Genomic DNA, 27,241 nt, shown 5'->3' with positions numbered 1-27,241 from the left:
CCAGCAAAAGTCCCAAGACCAACTCTCACTGGCCCATATAAATCATGTGATCATCCCTGAACCAGTCACTGTGACTCTGAAGTGGCCTGTCCCTAGTGCTGGACTTAGAGGAGGTTCCCCAGGCAAAAGTCAAGGTGCATAAGCTGGAGAGGAGAAGTGCAGGCACAGTAGACTTAAGCAGTAGCGGGCTGTCCAGGACAGGAGGGCAGGAGCCCTCCACCCAGGGCCTTGTGAGCAGGCTAGGCTTTAATCCGAGGGCCCTGGGGAGCCATGGAGGGTTGCAGGCAGGGGCAGGGGGAGTTGCTGAGCTTAGTCAGCAGAGGCTTATTCAGACTGTGCCTCAGTTGCCTGTAGAGGGCATGGTAGGGTCAACTCTTGTATTCACGGGGCTGATGGGAAAATCAAACAAGAAATGAAGGGTGGTAAAGATTGGTCAGGGGTGAAAAATTCAGGATCTGGGGCAGAGCTGAATTCCTATCATGAGCAAGATCAGGATAGGGCTCTGCTGAGAGACAGTAGAAAAATGAGGTGTGTGTAGGGGGAACCAACCCTGTCTCAAAATCTAAATCCCTGAGGGCTTCCTTGGCTCCCAGCCTGCTAAGGACACAGAGGTGACCAAGGCAGCCCCAGCTCACAGTCCAGTGGAGGAGGCAACTATGTCCTCAGTGATGATCCCAGAGTGGGCAGGGCTAGTTTAGGGGAGCCTAGGTCCTGGGGGAGTGCAGAGGGAGCCAGTTGCCCTAGCCAGGGAGGGCTTCCTGGAGGAGGAGCAGCTTGGCTATGACTGGGAAAATGATGAGCAGCTAACTAGACACGGTGGTGTTGCGGGGGGGTGTGCATTCCAGGCAGAGGAAACAGCATGTACGGTGGCAGCATGTACAGGTCCTTCAGCAAATGGTACGTGGCTCAGGGTGAGTATAGAGTCACTGTGAGAGATGAGGCTGGAGATGCTGGTAGGGCTTTGAAGGTCGTGGAGAGGCACCAGGGCTTTCTACCTGGGGAGCCATGGTGAGGTTGAGAGTAAGAGAGAGTCAGGGGCAGGTTTGTGTCATGAAGGGAGGGAAGGAGACAGGTTAGAAGAATAGGGAGGAGGTGGAGATGAGACAGAAGGTGGGGAGAGAAGCGGTGGACTTAAGGCTTATAAGCGGGCCAGGCATGGTAGCCAGCAGGTGCCTGGGCTGCGGGTTTGGCCGCCTCAGACTGTACTGGCTGGAGTGTGTGTGGTCCTTGCGGCCTCAGGGTGGAGCCGGGATTAGTGATGGGATCTTCACAGGGGACAGTATTGTAGAGGATGTCCCAACGTCTACAAAGCCCGAGTGCCTTAACCTTTGGGGTCTCTTCTAACCTTTCTGTTTCAGTAATCTCTCTGAAAACTTGGGGACGTCCCTGGACCTCAGTTTCCCCTCTGTAAAACGGAGAGTAGATTTCTTGATCTCTAAGGGCCCTGTGTGACTTAGGTTTGAGAAAGTGCCTCCTCCTGGTCCCTGAGGGCTCTGTCTTCTATTTAACTTTGCCTCATATTTCTTCTGAAATCTCTGTCTCTTTGGGGACCAACCCACTATGCCCTTGCTGATGGAGGCCTCAGCCTATTGGGCCAAGTAGAAGTGATTGATGTGGACAACACCCCATACATGTTCAGATGTTTATGCTTCTCTCACAGCCACCCCGTAAGGCCCCTTCCTTCTCTTTCTCAGGACCAAGCTCTCCAAAAGTTCAAGCCCTAAAAACTTCACAGGGATGCTCTGACCCAAGCCCTGATCTGGAGGAGGAAACAGCTTGGGCAAAGACAGGTGGGACTTGCCAGGGTGTAAGGAGCAAAAGAGCATATAGAGGAATCATGAGAAAAGAACTGGAAAGACGAGCCTTCAGCAGATGGCACACACTTGTTTGACTTCCAAGAATCGCAAATGACAGGAGTGTGTTCTAGATGTGGGGAGCCCTGGAAGGTTCTTGAGCAAAGCAAGGGAAGTTGAAAAGACTGGTAGCAGCTATAGAGGGCTGACATCAGACCACACAGGAAGCTGGTGAAAAGCATGTTAAGGTAGTTAATGATCAGATACAAGGGAGGTCTCAAACTGGAGGCCCATGGGCCAAGTTCAAGTCTCAGATATCTTGTTTGGCCTCTATTTCTCCCTCATGTGGACCCTATGTTTGAGATCTGAGCATTAGGTGCTTGGGAGCCAAGGTTGGGAAGGGCCTAAGCTTGGCTATGTGACACTGGGCACAGATTCCCCAGAGAGCCTTGTAATGATTAGACTCTGTCCTCTAACTGTGCCTCATTTTAGAGATGGGATAAAACATGTCTAGCCCTAGGACATGCCTAGAGTGGGCAAACCACTACTAGGTTACACGGTAGCCTATTGCAAAAGTTCCTCGTCTTCCCTCAATAACTGTCGCACACAGTGCTAAGGCCACTGTCGCTTTTATTTGTTGCTTTGAGTGGAGAAAAGCATGAGCTCCAGATGTGCTGGGGAGTTCTCCATTAGCCAGAGCGCCTGATGGTGGGCGGAGCTCAGGAAAAAGGAGAGGGGAGTGTGAGGAAGGCTTTTCATTGGCCAGATCCCAGAGAATAGAGGCCATTGGTTGGAATTCTGGTTGCAGTTAAAGCCCCGCGTTGACCAAACACTATAGGCGGGACTCCGGGAGAAGGGGGCGGGGCAAAGGATGAAGGGCTAGGCCTCTGGAGGGCCGGATCCTCCCTTTGGCTGGGGCTCCCGCAGTGGGTGGGCTGGGCGCCTACTTCTGGGCGGGGATCATGTCGTCGATGGACTGGCCCTTTTCCAGCTTCTTCTCCATCTCCACCATGAGCTTCACACCATCCACCACCAGCTGCACCTGTTCCACCTCCGACGAGCCCAGCCGATCGGCGTTGGACACGTCGAACACTGAGCCCACGGCAGCTGTGTCCACGCCACCTGCGAAAGTAGGAGGCAAGGAGTGAGGAGAGAGCAGAAATGCAGGAGCGGTCCCGGGACGCGGCCCCCACCCGTGCCAACTGCGGCAGTCCCATGTGCTGAGTGAGCGCATACTGTGTAAAGGTTAAGCGCACACAGAGCTTCCTAAGCGTTTGTCTGTTCAGGGGTCCATATCTCCGGCTTTAAGTACCTCACTCCTCAACCATCCAGCAAGAAAACGTAGCATAGTGGGTACGAGAGTTGAGCTCTGGAGCTGGGCTGCCTGGGGTCGAATTCTGACCATCCTCCCCTTTACAGATGGGTGAGTGAGGCTCCTAGGCGACCCGGGACATACACGATGTATATTTTATAACCATGATGATATATTGACTCCTCTGAGATAAGGCGTGCTGATGCCTTTGCACAGGAAGAAATAGGCTCACAGAGGGGCAGCCCTTGCCAACCCCCAGAACTCGCGGGGATGCCCCTCCTCCCCTTCAGCCGCCCCAGAGGGCCAGCCCCGAAGCTGCGGGATAGGATGCGCGGCCGCACCTGTGCCCCGCTTCTGCAGGCGCAGACGAGTGAGGATCTCCTCGAACTTGGGATGCTTGCTCAGGTGTGCCAGCTTTACATGCACGCCTCCACGCAGCCCGGTGCCCAGGTTAGATGGGCAGGTGAGCACGTAGCCCAGGTGCTCGTTCCACATGAAGGGGTGGCCGGCTTTCTTGAAGATCTCCTCAATCTGAGGTAGGGGGAGAGGACCAGGGGTCAGCGCCGGCGGGTGCCCCCAAATACACCCGCAACTCGGACGGGTTTCGGAGGGATAGGGTACGAGGGCGGGTCTGGAAAACCGGGAGGGACAAGATTCTGAGGGGAGGGCCCCGACGACACAGACGGCGGCAGGATTCTGAGGGGAGCTAAGCCTGAGGACGCTTTGGAGGTAGGTGCTTAGGGGATGGGCTTGGGCATAGGGGTGTGGCTGGGTTCCCAAAGGATGCGGTCCTGAAAAGCGAGGTGGTGACTTTGGAAAGGGTGGGGGCTTGGGTTAGAGGGAAGAGCCTGGTTCCCAGGGGCGGGGCCTTGGAAAACCGCTAGGGCTGTCGCGCAGTCAGAAGTCAGCCTCAGGGTCAGGCGCTCACCTTCTGCAGCCCCACGCAGAATCGACGGAAAACTTCCTTCATGTTGCCCCCCTTCTCCATGGAGATGACTCGGAGGTGGTCCTCCTCGTTCACCCACACCAGGAAGCTCTTGTTGTCATTGTGCCTGGATTGGGCGAGCAAAAGGCCGAGAAATTAGCTCCGCGGGAACCCATCCCGCGCCCTCTTGCAAACACAGACCCAGCACTAGGGGGCAGCGGGCCTGAAGAGCATGAGGTGGGAGCATCTCAAAATCTTGGAAGCTTACACCTGACTCTAATGTCACAGGACCTGTGAAATCTCAAATCCTGGGATCAGTAACTTTTAGGATCTTAAGTCCTTGAACAATATTAAGTTAGAGATTCTTAGAATCTCAGAATCTTTGAAAAACAGAAGCCAGGAACCAAAATTGATAAATCTTCCCATCACATTGTGACATCTCAGAAACAGTCTTAGAACCCTAAAACTTGAGGATCTGGAAATGTTTGAAACCATTGAATGACGGAATCTGAAATTAGTGGAATTTTAAAATATTTAAAATCTTGAAGTCTTACAACCTACACTCTCCAAATCATTTGAAACCTAGGTCCTCAAAACCCTTTAAAATCTTTGACTATCAGAATCAGGGATTCAAAGATTCATGGAAAGCCTAACTAGCAACGATAGCTAGTAATAAAAATCATACTAATGACCAACATGTACTGAGCACTTACTATATCCCAGGCACTTTTTCTAATACTTTACATAAATTAACTCATTTAATCCTCACAAGAACCTCAAGAGCTATGAATAATTCTGATCTCCTTTTTATAGATGGGGAAACTGGGGCAGAGAGACGTTAAATAATGTGTCCATGGGGGGGGTATAGCTCAAGTGATAGAGCACAAGCTTAGCACACACTAGGTCCTGGGTTCAATCCCCAGTACCTCCTCTAAAAATAAATAATAAAGCTAATTATCTCACACCCCCACAAAAACCTGTTAAAAAAAATAATGTGTCCAAGGTAACACAGCTAGTAAATGGCAGCACTTGGATTTGAACCCGGGGAGTCTGGTTCAAGTCTAAGTTTCAAGTTTCCCAAGATCTAACATAGAGACCACAAGGTAGGCAGGGGTGGAGGACAAGCTCATTCTGGTAATTACTTTTATGGTCTTGACTTTGGGGAAGGGTCATGGGAGGACTGGGAGAGGCAGAGGAGAAGGGGTCATAGGGCAGGGGGGCCTCACCAGATGCCACGGGCATCAGGCCAGTCTCGGGCCATGCCTGAGGCCAGCAGCAGCGGGGACACGGGCTTGTCGAACAGGAAGTGGTCGTCGATGAGCTGTTGCTGCTCCTTCTCTGTCATGCTCTTCAGGGGATAGTACTTCCCCTTGAACTCTCCCGTCAGGCTGTTGAGGGCTGAGGGGCCGCACAAAGGAGTGGTCAGGTGCCTGCCCCACCTCAAGTGGGGTGCAGAGGCCTGGGGACCCTACACTGCTGCCCCTAATGGGCCCAGGCATTGGCCCTGTGGATGTCCTAAAGGTGCCTAAACAGTGGGTCTAAACCCAAATTCATGATCCAAAATGTGCTCCTCCCGTCTTCCTGGGCCCTGCGGACACACCACGTGCTCAAGCCAGAAAACATGGGGTCCTCCCCTTCCCGCCACCGACCCTCAGGTCCAATCCACCTGCCAGCACTGGTGTGCTGGTGCCCGCTCCTGCTGGCTGATGAAACAAAGTCTCAGGAACCTGGGATCCATCAGTAAAAATTATTCTAATATAGCATATCTAGTATTTGTCTACATTCCTATGTATTCATAATACACAATAAATATCTATTATATATAAAATAAATATGTGTATTAATGCATATATGTATATGTCTACATTCCTATGCATTCATAACACATAATAATATTTATATGTGTATAAAGTATGTATACATATATGTATTTATATACATATTACTTGTATAATACACTACATGTTATATATCATATACTATATACTATATTATATTGTTAAAAATAAGTTATAAAAACTTAACAATTAAATTATATTTAAAAGAAAGGTAACCAATACTCAGAACTATCACTTCCTAATTATTTTACTACACTTAATACTTTCTGTGTTCGTGGAGTGATTTTTGTCTACTGTATCCACATAGTGGAAACACAATAGAATGATTTACTACTGCACAACTCTTCCCATTTCCCATCTCTGCATGATGTCATGTCAGTAGTTTAAAACTGGCCATGGTAAGAAAATTTATACCACAGATTTTGGCAGTTGCTGGCTGTAAATCAGGGCTTTTTTTTTTTTTTTTTTTTTCTGAGAGCTGGTCATGTAACATTTAGCAGAACACTGCCACCAGCCCTGATGGTTCTGCCTTCCAAACATTGCCACTCTTTCTCCCCATCCCATTGCAACCCCTCACCCCACCCCGGCCTGGACCGCTGCAGTTGCCCCATCTCAGTCTTCCTCTCCCCTCTTTACCCACAGTCTGTTCCCCACACAGCAGCCAGAGGGATCCATTTAAGTCTGAACCTGTCCCTCCTCTACTCATCACCCTCCCATGGTCTCCACCTCCCTCACGGTCAAAGCCAAAGTCCTCCCAAGGCTCTGCACGACCTGGCCACCCATGTCCCTCGACCTCATCTCCTCCCCTCTCACCTTCAACCACTCGGCTCCAGTCACACTGACCTCCTTGCTATTCCTCCAACACATCTTCCCACCTCAGGGCCTTTGCACTTGCTGTTCAATCTGCCTAGAATTCTTCCCAAGGTTGGCTCCTTCTTGTCGATAAGGTCTCAACCCCTGTCTAAGGTAGCTCCCCTCAGTCACTCTGTGCTGCAATTCTTGTTTCTTGGCCTCATAGGGTTTTGGAATTATCTTGTTCTTTCTTGATTTCTGTGTTTCCTCCTATCTCCCCACCAGGCTGACAGCTCTGTGAGAGCAGTGACCTTGTCCATCTTATTTATCACAGGAGCCACAGCTCCCCATATGGGTCCAGAACAACCGTAAATATTTGCTGGATGGATGGATGGATGGATGGTCAGGACCCTGGTGCAACTCCGTGTCAAGTCTTGACAGCACCCCCAAGACTTCCACTGGGGGTAATGCTGCCTGCTGTCTCTCACCATGTACCCATTTATCAAGCTCTTTCCATCTTTTGGAAAATGAGGATCTAGGGTGTCCAGAGATGTGCCCATGGAGGAACAGAGCCAGAGCTGCATAACTCGGGCAGTGTGTGGGGTGGGGGCTCTCACCTTCCACGGAGAGTTTCTCCACCGCCCTGCGCTCACCGCGGGAGCAGTGCGGGGGCAGCGTGTAGCCCTTGATGCTGCGGCCCGTGCGGACACGGCTGCTGATCACATAGTTGGGGTCCAGGTCATCTCCACCCTAGAGAGTGGGTGGGGGGTCAGGGCCCAGTGGACCCTCCTGCACGCCCTGCCCCCTCCCCAGCAAGACCAGATGTCCCTCCAGGTCCTCCTAGCCAGCTTGGGCTCTCGGCTGCTTCCTCTGCCTCCTCTAGCCTGCCTCCCTCCCCTTCCCTGGCTCTGTCTCTCCCTTCTCTCTCTCTCTCTCTCTCCATCTTTATCTCTCTCCATCTCTGTGTCTCTGTTTTGTGCCTGCCTTCCTCTCTCTCTCTCCCCAACTCTCATCTGTCTTCTGGGTCTCTGTCCCCCTCTTTCTTCCCATCCCCCTCTACGTTTCTCCCATCTTTGTTTGTCTCTGTGTCTCTCTGGGTGTCTCCCCCACAACCTCCTCCCTCTTCCCCCTTCCGGCCTCCCCTAGGGGCAGCCAACCTTGAGGTTCTCATGGTTGAGGTCGGTCTTATGCTTGTCGGTGGGTTTGTAGCCCCCGTGCCGGTCCTGGATGATGGGGTCGAAGAGGTCCTTGAAAACCACGTAGGACTCCTCGTCACCAGCCACACAGCCCACAGTCATGATGAAGGGGTGACCTGGGAGTCCGGGGGGAGGTCAGAGGTGCTTGTGGCCGGCAAGGAAGGCCTGGGCTTCTGGGTTCAGGATAGACCACGTGCACATGTGTGTGTGTGTATATATGTGTGTGTGTGTGCGCGCATGCGTGTGGGAGTTCACGCAACACCTCTGGGTCAGGACTGAGAAGGCTGAGTGTTGGGAGGAATGGGGAGGAAATACTGGGAAATGTCAAGGTGGCATCTGGGGGTGGCAGTGGAGAATGCTGAGAACAGGACAAAGGAGGAATGGGGGGCAGTTACAAGGTACTGAAAATATGACTCCTTGAGGTCCCCAAATCATGGAATCTTCCCCTAATATTTTTCATAACCTTAGATTATCAGCCCCCATGGATCATAAAACACTTGAAAACACTTATTTCCCAGATGGGGAAACAGAGGCCTGGAGAGAAGTGGCCTCTCCACGCAATCACACGAAGATAAGAATTTGGTCTTCTGCCCTCAGTTCCACTCGCCCTGGCGGTGTGTCCTCAGAGAAAGAAACACAGTGCTCGTGACCCCTCTTCAAGGGTCTGAGCGCTCACTCCACGCCAGGCGCCACTCTATGTTTTCACACGTGTGTGTGTTTTTGCAGGTGAGGAAAGTGAGGCCGGGGAGAGTCAATGGCTTCCTCGGGGAAGTCTCACTTACACTCACGTACATTTAGCGAGAGATTTACTATGTGCCGGCCCCATCCCAAGCCCTTCGCACCTCTCAATTCATCCGTTTCTCACAACAGCCCTGTGAGTATGGTCCATTTTTACAGATGGGAAGACTGAGGCCAGGGGAGGTGGGACCGAGGCCTGGCAGGCAGCCTTTGGCGTACCCCCGCCCCACCTCCTGATTCCCATGATACTCCAGCGAGGAGGCTTACCTGGGTTGTCCACACCTGTCTGGATGACATCGTCCAGAGTGAAGCCAGATGGAGTCTCCTTGTCTCGCAGCTTCTTGTAAATCTCAGGGGTCAGCGCCTTGGCCATGTGGTTGTTGTGCTTGCTGAGGTCTGGGTACTCCTCCTCAGACTTGTAGTTCAGCTTGTACTTGTTGTGGGTGTTGCCGAACGGCATGGTGGCGGTGTGGGGGGCCTGGTAAGCAGGTGAGGAGGGGAAGATTGGCTCATATCCAGCAGAGACTTGCAAGAGAGGAAAGCCAGGCTCTGGAGTCAGGCAGGCCTGACTGTCAGTCCTGACTCCTGTGCTGTGTGAACTGGAGAAAGAGCGGTCCCCTCTCTGAGCCCCTTCATCTTGACAGGGTGCATGAGGAGTCTTGTGTCAGGGTCTTAGCTGTGCCTCATCTTGGCAGGTGACCCTGGACTAGTCACCTTGCTAGAGACTCAGTTTCTCCAGATGGAAAATAGAGGGGAGCACCCCCCAAGCCAGAGTAGTCACTGTGGCATGTGTAGGAGTGTAGGTTCTAGAATTAGACAGCCTGGATTCAAATCTCAGCTCTGCCACTTACAAGCTGTGTGACCTTGGGCATGTTGCTTAACCTTGCTGGGCCTCAAAGTACTCATCTGTAAAATGCAAGTATAATAACATTCACTTCATGGAGGCATTAAAAAGATGAAATGAGTTAATTATTTAAAGCACTTGGCATAATTGGTGGCACACAACAAGTATTATTTTGCTCAGTGATTATAATAATTATTATTAATATTAATTATTGTTAATTATTAATTTATTATTATTATTATTTTTTAAACTGTGAGGTGCTGGGGAGAAGATGGCAGGTGTTGCTGGAGATGAGTGTGTGAGCAAAGGAGGGACATTCTTTCCATAAAAGTTCTTGGGTTCTCAGTTGAGGGACGAGGGGTCTTGGGGAAGGGAAGGCTGGGTGCCTGCCCCCACCTCTATTTGCTGACACCTCTCCCGCTGGGCATAGTTGAGAAGAACAACTCAGCCTCTAAGGTCGACTGAGCTGGGTTCAAATCCCACTTATGCTGTTTCCTGGCTGTGTGACCCCAGGCCAGTTGCTCAGCCTCTCTGAGCCTCTGTTGTCTGTGAACTGAGCCTTCCCCATGGGCTTGCCAGGAGTACTCTTTGAGCCCAAGCATGTGGCCGGCTGAGCACAGGCCTTGGCTTGGAGCTGGGGCCCGGTACCTAAAGGAATGACTGCTATTATTGTTATTATTACTTTAATTCACAAGACCCCGAAAGGAGGAGGTGGTGGCAGTGGGACACTCATTCCCAGCCCCAGAAATGGGAAGCAGGAAGGATGGTGGGAAGGGGATGGGGACCGGGTGAGCTGAAGGCTGAGGCATCAGGCCAAGGGGGATGGAAACCCACAAAAGCCTTTGGAGTTGATGTCCAGGGTTGGGGATTTATTTTTAGAGTCCGGCAGACTCCTCCCCCACCCCCAGCTGCCACCCCCTGCCACATTCCAGGGACTCAGCTTGCACCAAGTCAGCAGGCCAGAGACAGGTGGGCCAGGGTGGCCGGGAGGACGTACATGCAAGCCTGGGGGCTCAAGGGCTCCCAGCCTAGAAATCCCCCTTCAGAGCATGTCCCCACCCTCATCCCTGCTAGGGACATGCCAGGAGAGGGCACAAAGCAAGGTGGGGGAGCCCCAGAGCCACACAAACACATACACACACACACACAAGGACCCCTCCACCCATCACACTGTAAACAGAGCCACACGTGCACACGTCACAGCTCAGGGACGCCCGGGATACAGACACCCATGCAGGAGCCACGGAAAGTCAGACACAATAGGGACCCACAAGGTCACCAAGGCAGAGACCCTGCGGAGAACTTGATAGACACCTCCCAGGGTTGCAGAGCCCAGTTCTGGTGACAAACCATCATGAACAAGGCCTAGCCTGCAGCCCCTTGCAGAAGGAGAAAGCTGGCAGTTGTCAAGTCTCCTTTTGACTCTGGGATCCCTCCCCAGGGCCCTGGGCTCGCAGGTGGAGGGGACTCTCTGACACAAGGTCGACATTTCCACACACTGACCCACCTGTGTGTAGGAGGATGTGGGGGCCAACATGCCAGACCCCTTCCCGAGCCAGGTCGGCCTCTGGTACCCATGGGGGCCCTCACTCTAGACCCCACCCTGGTTCCCACCCCGGCAGTACCTGGCTGGGCTGTGCTGGAAGGGGCTTTCTGTATCCTGGAGGCGACACTGACCCAAAGAAGGACCTGCAGCCCTGGCCTTATATAGGGGGGGCCCGGGCTGTGCTATTGGCCAGGAGGGGCTGCCCCCTGGGACTGGGCTGGAGGGCAGCTGAGCATCTCACTTCACTGCCCGGGCATCGTGCCCACCCTGAACCCAGGCATGCCTTGCGCCCAGCCCCATGGCCTTGTATGGGCCGCCCCAGGGTCTGGGCCCAGGCCCCCCCACCAAGCCGATCCCCCGATCAAGTGCTGAGTTGGACTGGCGGGGACAGCTGGCCCCCCGCCGGGGCCACGGGACAGTGTCAGGGACCGTCCCAGGCACGTAGAAGCCACGCTCCCCTGGCCCTCCACTAGGCCTCCAACCTCTCTTCAGCCCCCAATGGCCTTGACCCCAGCCAGTGGCACTTCCCTAGCCCTGCCCCTGGGGAAACCTTGCAATGGCCCCAGAAGGGACATGTAGCTGACTTTCCACAGGAGGAAACAGAGGCCCAGAGAGCCTGTGTGACTTGTCCGCTGTCACCCAGCTACAGGGAGCATATGACCAAAGTCAAGGTGGGAATTTGGCTGACCCCAGGAGCCTGTGCTTGGATGCACTTTCCTCCATGGGAGTGACTGGGAGGGCAACAGAGGCTGCGCTGAGTTGGGGCAATTCAAACTCAAAGCCATATTGGAGGCGGTGGTCCCCTGTCCCACTCCAGTCCACTGGCCTGACGACACTGGGAGATTTCCGCTGCGCAGGGGACAGGGAGGGACTCGCGCTGCCAGGAATGGAGTTTATTTTTAGAGTTCGCTGCTGTCTTCTCTGGGAGACCCGAGGTGCTGGGGATAGGGGATTGGCATGGAGGCAGGTGTTAGGGGGTGGGGTTGCCACGTGTCCGGGTTAATTATAACCAGGCATCTCTGGTGTCCCCAGGCCTTGCCTCCTTACAAGGGCAGCCACGGGCCGGGCTGGGCTGGGGAGGCCACCCACACCGGCAGGGGAAGGGGGCTGGGTGGCAACTGGGGTCAGAGCACTGAACTCCGCAGATGCAGGCGAAGCAGGAGCTCTCAGCACCTCGACCGTGACCATGACCGTGACCGGGGACTTCAAGGGCTGAGAAGGAGATTCTGTGGAAGCTGGGATGGCATAAGGAAGCTGCTTCCTCAGCCTGGAGGGCGCCAAGATTGCAGGACAAGTGAGCGGGGCAAGTCCAGGGAACAGAAGCCCAAGCAGCGCCCAGGATTTAAATGAAGAGAAATTTCCTCTCCCTCTGGGGTTCCTTCCTCCTCCCGGGGCTCTCCCATTTCTTCCCAGGCAGCGGGGAACTGACCTAGGGAAAGGAGGTCCGTTCTACCTCTCTCTAGATTTCTCGTAGGAGGGGGATTACTTAGAAAATTTTTCCTTGGGGCCCAGCCCCTGACCTCTCCACCCACTGTCCCCTCCCAGCAAGGTCAGAGTAACAAAAAGTTCTCCTTCAAGGCTAAGGAAACTGAGGCCCAGAGAACTAGAACAAACTGGTCTAGAATCATTATGCATTTATCATTTCAACAATTATTTATCTAGACTCATAGACATAGAATACAGACTTGTGGTTGCCAAGGGGGTGGAGGGTGGGAAGGGATAGACTGGGATTTCAAAATTGTAGAATAGGTAAACAAGATTATACTGTATAGCACAGGGAAATAGATACAAGATCTTATGGTAGCTCATGGAGAAAAAAATGTGACAATGAATATATATATGTTCATGTATAACTGAAAAATTGTGCTGTACACTGGAATTTGATACAACATTGTAAAATGATTATAAATCAAAAAATGTTAAAAAAATTTTAAAAAATTATTTATCAAGCACTTACTGAAGACACAGCAGAAAATAACCAAGAACCCTGCCCTCATGGAGGTGATATTTTATTGAGGGTAAACAAGTAAATACACACTCTAATGTCAGAGGCAACGGGGCTTTAAAGGAAAATGAAAGAGTTAGTAAGGGATAGGAGTGATGGCACAGCAGAGGAGGTCAAGTCAGGCCTTTCTGGAGAGGTGACATCTGAGCAGAGACCGGAGGGAGCCAGCCATGTGGGCATCTGGAAGGGAGAGAGCAGGTACAAAGGCCCTGAGGTGGGAGTGGCTTGGCATATCTGAGAGACGGGGAGGAGGCAGCAGGGCTGGAGCAGGTGGAGCAGAGGGGAGAGTGGGAGAAGGAAGATGAAGTTGGTGAGGGGACAGGAGCAAGCCTATGGGGCCCTAGGGGCTGTGGGGCCTCCATCCCGCTGTGCGTGGGATGGGAGCTCCTGGGGATTGTGAGCAGAGGAGAGACAGGATCCAGCCCAGCTCAGCCCCCTGGACCCCTAATAACCTCTTGTGGGGACATCTGACATTACTTTTGGCCACACAGCCTCAGAAACACTTTCTGTGCTTGCAGAGTTCCCCACCATCTGACCCTCTCCTTTGAAGAAGCCAGAAATGTCAGAAACTCCATTTCCCAAAATCCTTTGCAGCAACGGCCCAGTCATGTGACCTTGTGTCATAAGCTCCACCTCCTTTATCTCTTTGAGTCTCATAGAAAGAGTTGGCCTTGGGAGCATGAGGACGCTCATCACATCTTCCTCTCACCCCCCAGCCTCTGAGCCCATCAGTCTCGAGGCTTGTTTATCCCTCCTCCTGCCCTAGCTCAAGACCTCCTCCACATCCCCACCTGCCCTAGCCTCCTCCCGGGCTTCCCCCCTCCTGCCCCGGTCTTGCCCCCTCCAACCTACTCCCTACCTGCTGGCCTCTCCTGTTCAGAACCTGCCTTGGCTCTCCAGTGACCTCAGGATAAATGAGTATTTGTTGACTAAGTAAATATTAGTAGCCTTATCAGGCAATTAGAAACCACTCCACCCAGCTTAAGCAGAAAGGGGTTTACTACCAGGTATTAGGTGCTTACAAAATTGGAGGGCTTTCTCCATCCTTTTACTTCTATGTTATTAAACCCAGGAGTTGAATTTATTGTTTTATCCGAACATGTTTGTGATCCTGTGCTACGTCTGGGGGCACATTACCTCTCTGGTACTATAAACTGTAGTGGATATTATTGTACTTCAAAAAGCTGGTCAGTAACTCCCATCTGTGAATTCCACATTTTACTGTGCTTGAAATAGTGATTTGTAGCTTGTAGCACTTGCTTATTTATCAACTTTAGCTCTTCCATATTTTAAGGACATTTAAACATCCCTTGTCCTATCATGGTGACAAAAGCAGAATGTAATCTGGTGCGGCGGGGGAAGTCTTTGTACTTACTTGTAACAAGTTTTGTTTTTAAAGCTAATAAAGTTAGTATTTTTCCATCAAAAAAAAAAAATCGAAGGGCTAAAGGAGCAGGCTCTAGGCTGGGCCTCCAGGAACACCTCTTGCCCCCTGAATCATTCTTCTGGAGAACTGAACGTGCTGGAAGGAGGTTAGCATGAATGTTGAACGGCCACTCCACAGTCTCCACCCTAACAGTATTTGTCTTTCTCTGTCTGACTTAATTCACCTACCGTAATGCCCTCCAGGTCCACCCATGTTGCTGCAAATGGCAAAGTTTCGTTCTTTTTTATGGCTGAGTAGTATTCCATTGTCTCTTATACCACATCTTCTCTATCCATTCACTGTTGACAGACACAGGTTGCTTCCATATCTTGGCTATTATAAATAATGCTGCTATGAGCATTGGGGTGCATGTATCTCTTCAAATGAGTGTTTTTGGTTTTTGTGGATATATACCCAGGAGTGGCATTGCTGGGTCATACAGTAGTTCTTCTATTTTTAGTGTTTTGAGAAACCTCCATACTGTTTTCCACAGTGGCTGCACCGATTTATATTTGCACCAACAGTGTATGAGGGTTCCCTCTTCTCCACATCTTTGCCAACATTTGTTATTTGTGTTCTTTTGATGACAGCCCTTCTGATAGGTATGAAGTGCCTAATGGTTAATTCTTATGGTATATTTACTGAGGAGAGGTAATCAGGTTTGTTTTTTGGTGGATGTGCTGGGGATTGAACCCAGGACCTTGTGCATTCATAGGCAGGCGCTCTACCACTGAGCTATACCTTCTCCCCCCGGCTTATGGTGCGTTAATGCCTATATATCAAGTACTCTACCAACTGCTTTACATATATTAACTCACTAAACACTCCCAACAATCAGGCTCCAAAAGGTTAAATAATTTGCTCAAGGTCACTTTGCCCCTGGAGGGGCAGAGTTGGGAGTCAAATGAACAGGGCTGCTGAGAGTGGGTTCAGGCTTCGGTGAAAATAATTTCCAGGCCTCTCAGCAAAATCAGACTATCTTGTCAGCCCAGAGTCCCTTTCCAGGTCTTGGGGCCCTGATAATCTGTACCCACTTCCCCATGTCCCCTTCATCACCCTAGCCATCTGGCTTCAGGATTCAATCCCTGTATGTGTATTCACCAATTTAATTCTCCAACAGTCCTACAAGGTGAGGACTGCTAATTTCCTCTTTACAAAATGGGGAAGTGAAGCCCAGATAGTTTGAGTCACTTGCCCAAAATCACACATCTGGGCAGCAGCAGAGCCAGACTGGACCAGGTAGTCAGTCCCTCCCTGATTCCACCTCTTCATGCTGAAGCCTCATTTTACAGAGGATGGATACTGAGGCTGAAAAAGGGCAAGGGATCGCAGACTTCTTGTATCCTCGTGTGGTAAAAAGTACATGGGAGCTTTGTGGGATCTCTCTTAAAAGAGCATCAATCTCATTCATGTGGGCTCCACCTTCATGACCTAATCGCCTTGTACTAATGCCAAAGGCCCCACCTATTAAAAGCCATCATCTTTGAAGGTTAGGATTTCAACATATGCATTTTGGGAAAACATACACATTTAGATCATAGCACCAAGACACAATTCAAAGTGGGCAAAAGAAATAAATATATACCGATTGCCACAAAAATGCTGTGAAATTGCACCATCCCAAAATGCAGGAGCTTGAAAATGGATGCAGGGTTAACTGAGCTGGCTGATTTGGGTTGGGCTCAGCTGGGAAGTTTTGCTCCATACTACTGTGTTAAAAAAAAAAAAAAAAAAGCCAGCAAGCTCAAAATGTTAAGCCCCTGTGCCACCAAATCAAGTGTGATCTTAAAGGAAACCTTCAACATGGTGAAGCTGGTCCAGAGACCCCAGGCCAACACAGCAGTAGCCCCACTTCCTCCTCAGGCAGCCTGGCCCAGTTTCCTTCTCTTTTAAAAAATTTTTTTAGGATTTTATTTTATTAATTTAATTTTAAAAATTTATTTGGGGCCATACTTAGGTTTATTTATTTATTTCTTAATGGAGGTACTGGCGATTAAATCCAGGACGCTGTGCATGCTAAGCAGGTGCTCTACCACTGAGCTATACCTTCCCCCTCAGTTTCCTTCTCTTTAGATGGAGTAAGTCATAGTGCCAACTTCGGGGGGTGGCCCTATGGACTCAGGGGCTCTGCTACTCCTTGGCTCTGTGACCTTGCACAAGTCACTTGACCTGTCTGTGCCTCATCTTCTCCTGTGGAACGAGGACAATCATAGCAACTACCTCTTTGGGTTGGCATGAAGGTGAACAGAATTAATCTTCAAGACAAGACATGACATGGAGCCTGTCTTGGGTAAGAACTCAGAAATGCCAGCCCCAGTTGATGTTGGGCAAAAGTGCTTGGCCCAGGGCCAGTCTAAAGAAATGGTCATCTTACCTAACATCTTCTTTCAGCCTTTATCTCATTTAATCCTCACCACTTTGCTATGCGATGAGTGTGATCATCCCTGTTTTATAGATGAGGAAATAGGTGCTCAGCAACTCATAACTTGCCCCAGGTGACATGGAAAGGAAATGTCAAGATCAGGGTTGGAACTCAGATCTACCTGGCTCTAATTCCCTCCCCACCCTACACATATACACATAGTGTTTATTGTATGCTACTCTGTTCTAAGCCTTTTAAAAGGATTACTCATTAATCCCCACATCAGCATCACAAAATAGGTTACCCTTGTGAGTCCATTTCTATAGATCAGGAATGTGAGCCCAGAGAAGTTAGTTCTGGGCGCAAGAGTCACACAGCCAACAAATGACAGAGCAGAGATTTGCACCTGGGCCATTTGGCTCCAGTCCCTGCACTGCCTGTTAGTGGCAGATCCAGAACCAGTGTCCACTGTCCTGAGGCCAAAACAATGGGGGTCAAGGTCTCAGCTGCCCCCTTCTATCCTGTTGCATAGAAGTATCTGGAGAAGTTAGATTGTGAGTTTGAGTTTTATTTTCCATCATTCAACTCAACACTCATGGTCCTGAGTGCCTTCTCTGTGTTCAGCCTGTGCTGGGTAGCACTGGGGCCACAGTGGCGACTGAGACTGCCTCTGCTCTGTTGTCCCTGTTGGGGCTAACAGTCCTGTTTGGGAGACAGACAATTGATGACCCAGAATGGCGAGGCTGGGATTTGAGAGCCCAGGAGGCTGCAGGAGCCAGGAAAGGGCATCTCCTCCAGCCTGGTGAGGTGGGTGGTGGTCAGAGAAGTCTTCCTGGAGGAGGGAGCATCTGCACCGAGGCTTGGCGACTAGAGAGCTGCGAGGGAGTCTGGAGCAGAGCGGCCCCGGAGTCTGAGTTAGGCTTGGTCCACAGACCAGCAGCGCTCTCTGCTGGAAGTATCCTGTAGTGCAGTGACCAGGGGTATTGTATTGCCTGGATTTGGCAAAGTTCTTGCTGAACCAAGTTCTTGTGATGCTAGAAGCCTGTGCACCCAGCTTTGGCCAATTTGTGTTTCTAGGACTTGATTCACTCAATCAGTCACTCAACAAATACTTATTGAGCACCTAACTTCGGCCAGGCTGTTCTAGTGCTAAAGAAAACGTGCTGACAATAGAGAGCTCTGCCCTCAGGAGCTGGCATTCTAGTGAGGGAGAACCAATAATATAATGCCCTAAAATCAGTAACTACTATTTGCTAAACGCTTCCGATCCATATATTAACTCATTCAATCCTCGCAGCCTTAGACTGTCCCCATTTTACAGATTAGGGAAACGGAGACAGAGATTAAGCTACTTGCTCAAGGCCTGCACAGCCAGTAAGTGCTGAAATCGGATGTGAACCCAGAACCCAATTTTTAGCTTCGTTAATGATGTGATGTACCATAACAAGGTAGCGTAATTATAATGTTACATAATTTTAGGTCCTGAAAAGTTTTATTGACAATATCAAGCAGAGGAAAGAGATTGTGTTTTTGGTAAGAGGGTGTAATTTAGAAGAGGCAGGCAAGGCCTTTCGGAGGAAGTGGCCTTTGAAAAGAGACCAGACAAATATCGGTATCTGTGGTGGAAAGAGGTCCAAGTAGGGGGCACAGCCAAGGCAAAGGGTCGGTGGCTGGCACTGCAAGGCCATCCGTCTGGGATCCAAGGTTTCCAAGATTCCGGGTTTCCAAGATTCTAGCTTCGCAGGGGCTCTGGTTTCCAGGCCTTTAGCGCGCTGAAATCGTCTCAGATTCGACGTGTCTTACAGGCTACTGGCTGGCGCGCAAGGTTCTGCTATTCCCGCAGGGCCAGGGCCACTGCACTGGGCTTCACTTTCCGCGGGAGGGGTGGGGCGGGGGCCGGCCTCACCTGCGGGGGCGGGGCGATAGGTCGCCCCGCCCCTCGGCTCGAGACTAGGGGCGCAGCTGGAAGCGGCGGGGCGTGCGCAGCGTGGGGCGGCACCGCGCAGTGGGAGCCGGAGCAGTCCGCGGTCAGGTGGGCGCCGGGAGTGCGGGACGGGAGTGCCGGGAGCCGCGAGGATGGAGGTGGGGGCAGAGGATGTGGGCAGGGCCTGGCGCACCCCTGGGCCCACAGGCCTGATGACAGGGGCGGGCCTTGGGGTCTCTGGACGCCCCTTGCCCAGCGGGCACCCGCGGGTCTGGAGGCCCAGCTGGGGCTGCGCCCCCTCCCCGGTGCGCAGGTAAACAGGAGCGAGGACGGGGCGGGGGCCTGGGGAAGGGACGGGGCCCTTGGGACGGGCCGGCAACGAACAGGCCTGGCGGCGGTGAAGCCAGGGTACCAGGGCCTGGGCCGGCCAGGCCAGGGGTAAGTTGGGTGGTTTGAGGGGCTGGCCATGATGGAGGGGCCTCCTGCCTGCGAGTGTGTGCTTGTGCTTGTGCTTGTGCTTTGAGGGATGGTGTACGAAGCTCAGGTGTGTGTGATGGTGTCAAGCTGTGGCTACAGGTGTGAAAGGGAGATGGACTGCGAGGGCACAGAGGGACTGTGCGAATGATGTGAAACCGATTCAGTGAAGTGAAAATGTGGGCGACCTCTGATTGTGTGTCTGTAATGCCTTGTGTGTGTGTTTGGAAGGGAGTTGAACTGTTTCTAGAATTGTGAGTGTGACCAAGAGGTTGTGTGGCCGTGGTTGTCTCTCTGCTTGTGAGATGGGTGAGGTGGCAGAGAGGTGGGCACTATGGGGTACAGGATGTATGTATGGGGTGTGACTGTGATTATTGTTGTCAGCTGTGTGGTTGGGTGCACCTGGCTGAACACGTGAAGGGGAGTTTGCTTTCTGGAGGATGGTATGAATGGGAGAGCTGGTGTGTGTCTAGGAAACAGCCTGAGTGATGTGTGGCTGTGGTCAAGCTGTATGTGTCGCCTTGACAGTTACTGCGTGAGGTTGTGTCTAGAACATTCGGCTCAGTGTCTGAGATTGTGCATGATGTTGTGGGAGGTTGTATACGTCCACAAAATTGCAGGCGTAATGGTTGTGGTAGTCAGGATGACTGTCGATGAACTTGTGTGGTTGTGAGTCTGAACATTTATGTGACTTGCATGTGGAGTGTGAGACTATGGTGTGTTATACATATGCACACATATATACTATGTAGAGATTGATGTATACATGAGTACATAGATTGATACATACACAAGCACATATATAGAAATATATACATGAGCACATGTATACATAGAGGTTGATATATACATGAGCACATATATACATAGACAGATTGATATATACGTGAGCACATATAGAGAGACTGAGGTATACATGAGCATATATATACATAGAGATTGATACATACACAAGCAAATATGCACATAAAGACTGATGGTGGTGACGAGGCTGCGGTATATAAATCCCACAGGATTACCTACCTGCCCTTACTGTGTGTTTAAGTGTGTGTGATCATGAGCATGCGAGCGGGTGCAAAGAGCAGTGGGCTGCTCATGGTGGGAACAGTCGCTTGAGTGAAGTAAGACTGAGAGGGAGCATGCGGAGAGCATTGGACTACCTCTGTGTCTCCGCAGCTGTCCGTGCCGTGAGCACCCGCTTGCAACAGTCTAAGAGTCTGCGATCAGGGGTCACTGGAGCGTCCGTGCGCGAAGCTCTGAAGTGCATCTGTGTGTGTGAGTCCCTGGCTGGCCGGGGCGGTGGAGGAAGTGGGGAAGGTGGTGACAGGTCCATGGCGAATCCTGGGAGAGTGTGTGTGCGTGGAGGTGGCGTTGGGTGTAGGATGGAGCTGGCTGCTTGCAGAACTGTGTGAGGGTGGGAGAGGGCATGTGTCATGAGCCTGAGTGCAAGGAGACAGTCGAATGGGAATGATTTGGGATTTGGTTATATTTTTGCAGGTGACAGAGTTGAGTGAGGAGACAGGGAGGTAGTTTCTTCATTGCTGGCTTCTGTTTCTGAAAGGGAAATACACCTGTGTGTTGGGTTGTATTTTCTTTTTGGGGGGGGGGGTTGGAGGGTAAGTATTTGGTTTATTTATTTATAATTTTTAGAGGAGGTTCTGGGGATTGAATCCAGGACCTCTTGCATGCTAAGCACTCTACCATTTGAGCTATACCCTCCCCCCAGGAGCATAGATGTGCTATTTTTGAAAGAAAAATGCATTGAATGTATCTGTGTGTGCACCTGAGTTAGTGTGCTGTTAGGTTGTATTTTGAAAGGAAATGTGGATGGTTGTGAATGTGTGTATTGTATTTTTTTATTACTTTTTAAAAACTTTATTGAGGTTTAATTTCTGTACAGTAAACTACACATATTTCAGATGTACAATTGGATGAATTTTGATAGATGTATGCACCAATGAAACCACCACCACAATCAAGATACCAAACATTTAAAAGAAAGTATGTGCATTGTATTTCTGAGAGAAGGACGTGTATTACGTTGTGTTTCTGAGGGGTGTGTGTGAGAAGGCATATATCTGAGACAGTGTGTATGTATATTGTATCATATTTGAAAGAAGAGAAGAGTATGTGTTATTTCTGAGAACCCTCAGCTCTCACACAGCCAGGGTGACATCCGTGGGCCACGCCTGCCACACGTGTGTCCCAACACACCTTGGGCAGGCTGGACCTGTCTGCAGCGGAGGGTGGAGCCTGTTTCCTCTGGGTCTGTCAGTTCCTAAGGCCCTGGGAGCCACCACGTGGGGCCCCCTCCCTGACGTCTCCAATCTGGAGGCCTCCTCTGCTTCCAGCACCCCAGCCCCATGGCCCTCTCCTCCCGCCCCACCCCCAGTGGTCTGACTGGTTCCCAACAAAAACACCCCGAGAATGAGCTCACGGAGAGGCTGCCGCCTCCACACATACGTCCGCCCCACACGCCCAGGAGGGGAGGGCATTTCCAGTCCCAGGTGACACAGCCCGGAGCACTGGGCCAGGGTATCCGGGGGCCTTGGGGTGGGCAGGGCTGGCCGGGTGAACTGAGGGCAGGTGGGAGGCCAGGAGATGGCTGTTTGTCCTCCTTTGGTTAATTGCACATAGTGAGATTTTGGAGTTGCCTTCGGGGCAGGGCCCTGGGCTGAGGACAGGCAGAGGGAGACTAGAATGTTCCCAGCTGTGGGCTGGCCGGGATGGGTGTGGGACAGGGTGCTGGCTGGAGTGAGGAGAGCACGGGAACAGAGGGCTGGCTGGGCTAGGTGGGTAGGGAGGTAGCTGGGAGGGGACTTGTGAACCCTAATGGCGTGGAGGCTGAGAGGCTGGCTTGCCTGGCCCTGGCAGTGACCCTCCAACCCCGGTCACCCCCAGGAGCAGCAATGTCCGTGCAGGTGGCAGCCCCCGGAGGCGTGGGGCTGGGCCCCGAGCGCCTGAGCCCCGAGGAGCTGGTGCGGCAGACGCGGCAAGTAGTGCAGGGGCTGGAGGCCCTACGGGCAGAGCACCGCGGCCTGGCCGGGCACCTGGCGGAGGCCCTGGCAGGACAGGGCCCGGTGGCTGGCTTGGAACTGCTGGAAGAAAAGCAGCAGGTTGTGAGCCACTCGCTGGAGGCCATCGAGCTGGGGCTGGGCGAGGCCCAGGTATGAGGGGACCAACTTTGAGGGATGTGGCTCAGGCCTGAGTGGGAGGACCCAGGGGTGAGGGGACCAGGTTTGCAGTGGGGGGCAGCCTGGGTAGAGGGAGGCCTGGGGGAGCCAGGCCTGGGAAGGGGAGGCTCTAGTCCAGAGATGGGATCCCTGGGCTGTGTTGGGGGCTCCTTATGTGTGACAGGGAGCCCTAAGCCAGATCAGGTCCCTCCGTAGAACTGTGGGTCCTGGGGAGACTTTGGGATTGCATGGGTGGAATATGAAGTGTCCCTGAGCGGAATTTATGCACCTGGGTGAAGTCAGAGGAGTCCCTGGGCAGGATTTGGGTGTGTCCCTGGGAGCCTCTGAGCATCCCCGGAGCCCCATTGGAGGGGTCTCCGTATAATCTGGGGGATCCTGGAGACCATGCGGGTGCTTTGGCTTGGTTTGAGGCCCTGGGCTGGGTTGGGGGCTGTCTGGCAGGGTAGGGACCAGACCTCTGACTGGCCACCCCTGACCCCCGGCAGGTGCTGCTGGCCCTGTCGGCGCACGTGGGTGCACTGGAGGCTGAGAAGCAGCGGCTCCGCGCGCAGGCCCGGCGGCTGGCCCAGGAGAACGCGTGGCTGCGGGAGGAGCTGGAGGAGACGCAGCGGCGGCTGCGGGCCAGCGAGGAGGCTGTGGCCCAGCTGGAGGAGGAGAAGCACCACCTTGAGTTCCTGGGGCAGCTGCGGCAGTACGACCCGCCTGTGGAGAGCCAGGTGCTGTGGGACTGGGCGCAGCGGGGCCCACGATGCGCTGGGGACCGTGCACTCCTTGGATACCCCACCACTCCCCATCCCTTCACAGAGCCCCAAGTGCCCTAGACCCTCAAAAGGACCTGCTGACCCTCTGCAGACCCTCAAACGTTTGCAGAACCCCACAAAACCCAGACCCAGTAGAACTTCCACAGGAGCCCCCTGCCCTAGCTGCTCCACAAGGCCCAAGGATCCTCCCCGAGGCTCCTGGCCACCACCGCCCTCAGACCCTGAGATTCAGGACCCCAGTCTCTGAAACCCTAATCTTCCTGATGCCCCACTTCCTGTCTTCTCTGCAGCAGCCTGAGTCCCCCCCTCGCCGGGACAGCCTGGCCTCCCTGTTCCCCAGTGAGGAGGACGAGAGGAAAGGTGGGTGTGAGGGATCTCAGCCCCAGGACGAAAGGCCAAGGCTGGGGAGGGAACTTTCTTTCGCTGGACCCCAAGGTCTCTGAGGGAGGATGGGGAGGTCAAGGTGGGGTGTCAGGATGACTGATGTAGGTGGCTATGGGGGGGTGGGGTGACAGCGGGCAGGTGAGGCTGGGAGCTGTGAACCAGGCATGCCAAGGTGGCCGCAGCCCCACAAACCAGGTGGCTCCTGTGTTTACATCCCACAGGCCAGTTAGTTGCCTGTGATCCCAATCCCAGAAGTCAGTGTAGGGGCCCATGGTCCCCAGGGCCAGTGAGGCAGCTGTAGCTTTGGGGTGTGTGTGTCCGCTCCTGTGGGGCAGTAGGGGTGGGAGGCCTGCGGTGACTCGGCGTCTGACATTCCCAGGTCCTGAGGCAGTAGGGGCCGCAGCGGCTCAGCAGGGTGGCTATGAGATCCCAGCCCGCCTTCGGACCCTGCACAACCTCGTGATTCAGTACGCAGGGCAGGGTCGCTACGAGGTGGCTGTGCCACTGTGCCGCCAGGCCTTAGAGGACCTGGAGCGGAGCTCAGGCCACTGCCACCCTGACGTGGCGACCATGCTCAACATCCTGGCGCTGGTGTACCGGTGAGGGCTGAGGCTGCCGTGGCTGAAGGGGACTGGAAGGGCGGGTACCTACTGGTGGGCAGGGGAGGGGGAACCCTGGTGTCCTGCTTGGCCAGGATAGGGTACCTGGGATGGTGGTGGGGAGAGGGGAATGAGATCTGTGGAGGCCACTGAGACCCAGGCAAAGAGGAGACAGTGTGCGCAACAGAGACCTCAACAGAGTAGGGAAGAGACCTGGGGTGACAGAAGAGTGCAGGAACCCTGTGCGTGACTTGGGAGGTGTGGGGAGACCCAGAAGGGACCCCCAAAGGGCGCCACCCATGCTTGGTTCTGCCAGGTCCCTGGGCCTGCCGGGTTCAACCCAGCCCATGGCCCCTGCTACCCCAGGCTGGCCAAACCCCCTCCATCCCTGGGCCGCCCCACAGGGACCAGAACAAGTACAAGGAGGCCACAGACCTTCTCCATGATGCTCTGCAGATTCGAGAGCAGACGCTGGGCCCTGAGCACCCGGCGGTGAGTGGGGGCCCAGGAGAGAGGAAGGGAGGGCTGTGGCCTGTGCCTTCCCACTCCTGACCCACCTCCTGCACCCGACAGGTGGCCGCCACCCTCAACAACCTGGCCGTCCTCTACGGGAAGCGCGGGCGTTACCGGGAGGCGGAGCCACTGTGCCAGCGCGCCCTGGAGATCCGAGAGAAGGTTCCACCCCACCACCCCTCCCCAGCTCCCATGGAGCCCTTGTCTGCATGGCGCTTCCCACTTAATCCTGAAGTGCTCAATTCTGTGGCTCTCGCGTGACCCTGATTTACTCCTGTGGTCTCTGACCTTCTGTGCCCCTCCCATCTAATGCTGTGAACCCCCAGTCTGAACCTAAAGCACTTAGTTCCATGACCCATCACCCTTGACCTAGCATGAGCTCCATTTGACCTTGACTCCTGACTCTGTCGCCTCCTCTTGTAACTCACCTCATTCCCTCACCTGGTCCTGACCTTCCAGCCCCACAAGATCCAGTACAGTCCCACCCCTGAGCTACCTGTTTGACCCCATAATCATGAGGTTCTGGGCCACCGTGACCTCTGACCTTACTAATCCCCAGTTTGATGGGGACAACTCCTGCCCTTCGCCTCCAACCTCATGTAACTCTCCACTTCGATCCTCTAATCACCAGTGGCTCCCTCCATGGCCACTGGCATCACGTGGCCCACCAATCCCAGATGACCCCAATGACTTGTGACCCGATGACCCCTAGGTCCTGGGCGCCGACCACCCGGACGTGGCCAAGCAACTCAACAACCTGGCCTTGCTCTGCCAGAACCAGGGCAAATTCGAGGAGGTGGAACGGCATTATGCGCGGGCCCTGAGCATTTACGAGGCCCTGGGCGGGCCCCACGACCCCAACGTGGCCAAGACCAAGAATAACCTGGTGAGGGGGCCCCGGGAGGACTGACAGGGGTCTAGTGCTGGGGAGGCACCCATTGGCTCCCTGGTGGGATACTGCAGAGGCTGGGGCCCCGTCTCTGCCTGGCCCTCGAGGTGTCCCATGAGACTGCTCAGCACAGATGGTATGGAAGTGTCCGGAAGCAGGCACGTTGGCAGCAGCCAGAGAACAGCTCCAGTCAAAGCGGGAGCAGACGAGAGCATTTATTGACCTAGGCCCCCTTCTTAGTACTTGCCCTGCACTGTCCATTTCTTCAAGGGCCCTCTGAGGTAGGTGCTCCCCTGGCCCCATTTGGCAGAGGAGGAAACTGAGGCACAGAGAGGCAAGCACTGGCTCTAGGCAGAGTGGGGAACAGGCTCCTGCTCTGAGCCAGGAAGTCAGCTGCCCTATGGGCAGTGGCGGGGCCGGGCTCCGAGCCCACTCTGCTGTAGGCTGAGGCCTTGAGTGTTGGTGAGCCTGGGCCTCCTCCTAGGGGGCTGGGAAGGACCAGCCTGGGTGCAAAGCCGGGGCCTGGAACGCTCCCAGATTTGAGCCAAGATCAACCAGGCCATCCCCTCCCCTCAGGCTTCAGCCTACCTGAAACAGAACAAGTACCAGCAGGCAGAAGAGCTGTACAAAGAAATCCTCAGCAGGGAGGACCTGCCCGCCCCTCTCGGTGAGCCCCAACCCCTCCCCTCTCCTCCAAGTGGCTCCTCAGCGTCCTGCCACAATGTCCCCATCTGTTCCCCAGGAGCCCCCAACAGAGGCACAGCTGGTGACGCTGAACAACAGGTGAGAATAGGCTTTGCTTCAGCTCCCAGAGTGGGGACGGGGGCTGGATGGAGCGAGGGGTACTGACCGGTATCCCCGGTGCCCTCCCCAGACCCTTCGTCGGAGCAGCTCGTTCTCCAAGCTCCGGGAGTCCATCCGACGGGGAAGTGAGAAGCTGGTCTCTCGTCTCCGAGGCGAGGGGGCAGCGGGGGCAGCCGGGTGAGTGTTGGGTCAGGTCAGCGAGAGCGTGGACTAGCTGCAGAATCTGTAGCCCACTCCTCTCCTGCTCAAGAACCTTCCATGGCTCCCATCTCCCCTGTGACACATACTATCAAACCTGGTGCTGGAGAGACTGTTCCCAGCATGGGAGCCAGAGGCTCTTGGACTCACTCGTGACCCCCCCCCCGCCCCTTCCTCCACAGGATGAAGAGAGCTGTATCGCTCAACATGCTGAACATGGATGGTCCAAGGGCTGCTGGGACCCAGGTGAGGGGCACACCCAGGTCAAAGATAGACTGGCAGGCCCAGAGGCGAGGGAAGGGTGGGGATGGATGGGTTTGATCTGGGTAGAGGCAGGGGGATGGGGGGACAGGAGGATGAGCACCTCAGCCAGCGGGACAGACAAGCTGGCACCAGGCGGCCAGGGAGTAGCCCAAGTGGCAGATGGAATGCAGCTGGGTCAGCCCCTCACCTGCCTTCCACTATCCCCTGTGCCTGTCCCCAGTTCCCCAACCGGCACTTGAGTGAGGCCTCTCGGACCCTCAGCGCCAGCACCCAGGACATGGGCCCCCGCTAAAGTCGACTTGGCTGCAGCTTCTGGGGACAGGTGGGAGAGAGTTGGGCAGAGGGGAGTCCGTTCATCTCCATGGCTCTCCCCTGGCCTCCTGGGGGCCCCCACTATCTTGGGCTTTCCTGTTGCCCTCTCCTGCAATTAAAGGCTGTAGATTTGGCAGCCAGAACATCT

General features: G+C 53.6%; 2 protein-coding genes across 7 annotated transcripts; one reads left to right on the top strand and one right to left on the bottom strand.

Annotated features, from left to right (window-relative positions):
- Positions 1-2,406: 2,406 nt before the first annotated feature.
- Positions 2,407-11,218, bottom strand: CKM (creatine kinase, M-type). Its single transcript, XM_006176057.3, has 8 exons — positions 11,064-11,218; positions 8,862-9,072; positions 7,818-7,972; positions 7,278-7,410; positions 5,257-5,428; positions 4,034-4,157; positions 3,447-3,636; positions 2,407-2,915 (listed from the first exon to the last, which is right to left on the bottom strand). The coding sequence occupies exons 2-8, from the start codon at positions 9,052-9,054 to the stop codon at positions 2,737-2,739; spliced, it is 1,146 nt and encodes a 381-aa protein (XP_006176119.1). The 5' UTR covers positions 9,055-9,072; positions 11,064-11,218; the 3' UTR covers positions 2,407-2,736.
- A 7,493-nt stretch (positions 11,219-18,711) lies between these two features.
- On the top strand, positions 18,712-27,236 carry KLC3 (kinesin light chain 3). 6 transcript variants are annotated; one of them, XM_032485808.1, is made up of 14 exons: positions 18,735-18,809; positions 20,352-20,450; positions 22,077-22,342; positions 22,855-23,085; positions 23,421-23,490; positions 23,894-24,113; positions 24,518-24,605; positions 24,687-24,788; positions 25,339-25,512; positions 26,092-26,182; positions 26,258-26,298; positions 26,390-26,496; positions 26,700-26,763; positions 27,002-27,236. In XM_032485808.1, the coding sequence occupies exons 3-14, from the start codon at positions 22,085-22,087 to the stop codon at positions 27,071-27,073; spliced, it is 1,518 nt and encodes a 505-aa protein (XP_032341699.1). In that variant the 5' UTR covers positions 18,735-18,809; positions 20,352-20,450; positions 22,077-22,084; the 3' UTR covers positions 27,074-27,236. The 6 variants fall into 6 exon arrangements, with proteins under 6 accessions (XP_006176118.2, XP_032341699.1, XP_032341701.1 ...); XM_006176056.3 differs by lacking the exon at positions 20,352-20,450 and having other exon boundaries at positions 18,712-18,809; XM_032485810.1 differs by lacking the exons at positions 18,735-18,809; positions 20,352-20,450 and adding an exon at positions 18,836-19,014.
- The last annotated feature ends 5 nt before the right edge of the window (positions 27,237-27,241 follow it).

The sequence above is a fragment of the Camelus ferus genome, chromosome 9, assembly GCF_009834535.1.
Source record: "Camelus ferus isolate YT-003-E chromosome 9, BCGSAC_Cfer_1.0, whole genome shotgun sequence".
Classification (NCBI taxonomy): domain Eukaryota; kingdom Metazoa; phylum Chordata; class Mammalia; order Artiodactyla; family Camelidae; genus Camelus; species Camelus ferus.
This window is presented reverse-complemented; position numbering and strand designations above follow the sequence as displayed.

Coding starts and splice junctions, on each gene's coding strand:
- CKM (XM_006176057.3), bottom strand. CDS start 9,054: ATGCCGTTCGGCAACACCCACAACAAGTACAAGCTGAACTACAAGTCT. Junction 5,429..7,277: donor GGAGAAACTCTCCGTGGAAG/GTGAGAGCCCCC, acceptor GCGGCCCCTCAG/CCCTCAACAGCCTGACGGGA. Junction 3,637..4,033: donor TCTGCGTGGGGCTGCAGAAG/GTGAGCGCCTGA, acceptor CCCCTACCTCAG/ATTGAGGAGATCTTCAAGAA.
- KLC3 (XM_032485806.1), top strand. CDS start 21,539: ATGGCCCTCTCCTCCCGCCCCACCCCCAGTGGTCTGACTGGTTCCCAA. Junction 24,114..24,517: donor ATCCTGGCGCTGGTGTACCG/GTGAGGGCTGAG, acceptor GCCGCCCCACAG/GGACCAGAACAAGTACAAGG. Junction 24,789..25,338: donor CCCTGGAGATCCGAGAGAAG/GTTCCACCCCAC, acceptor GATGACCCCTAG/GTCCTGGGCGCCGACCACCC.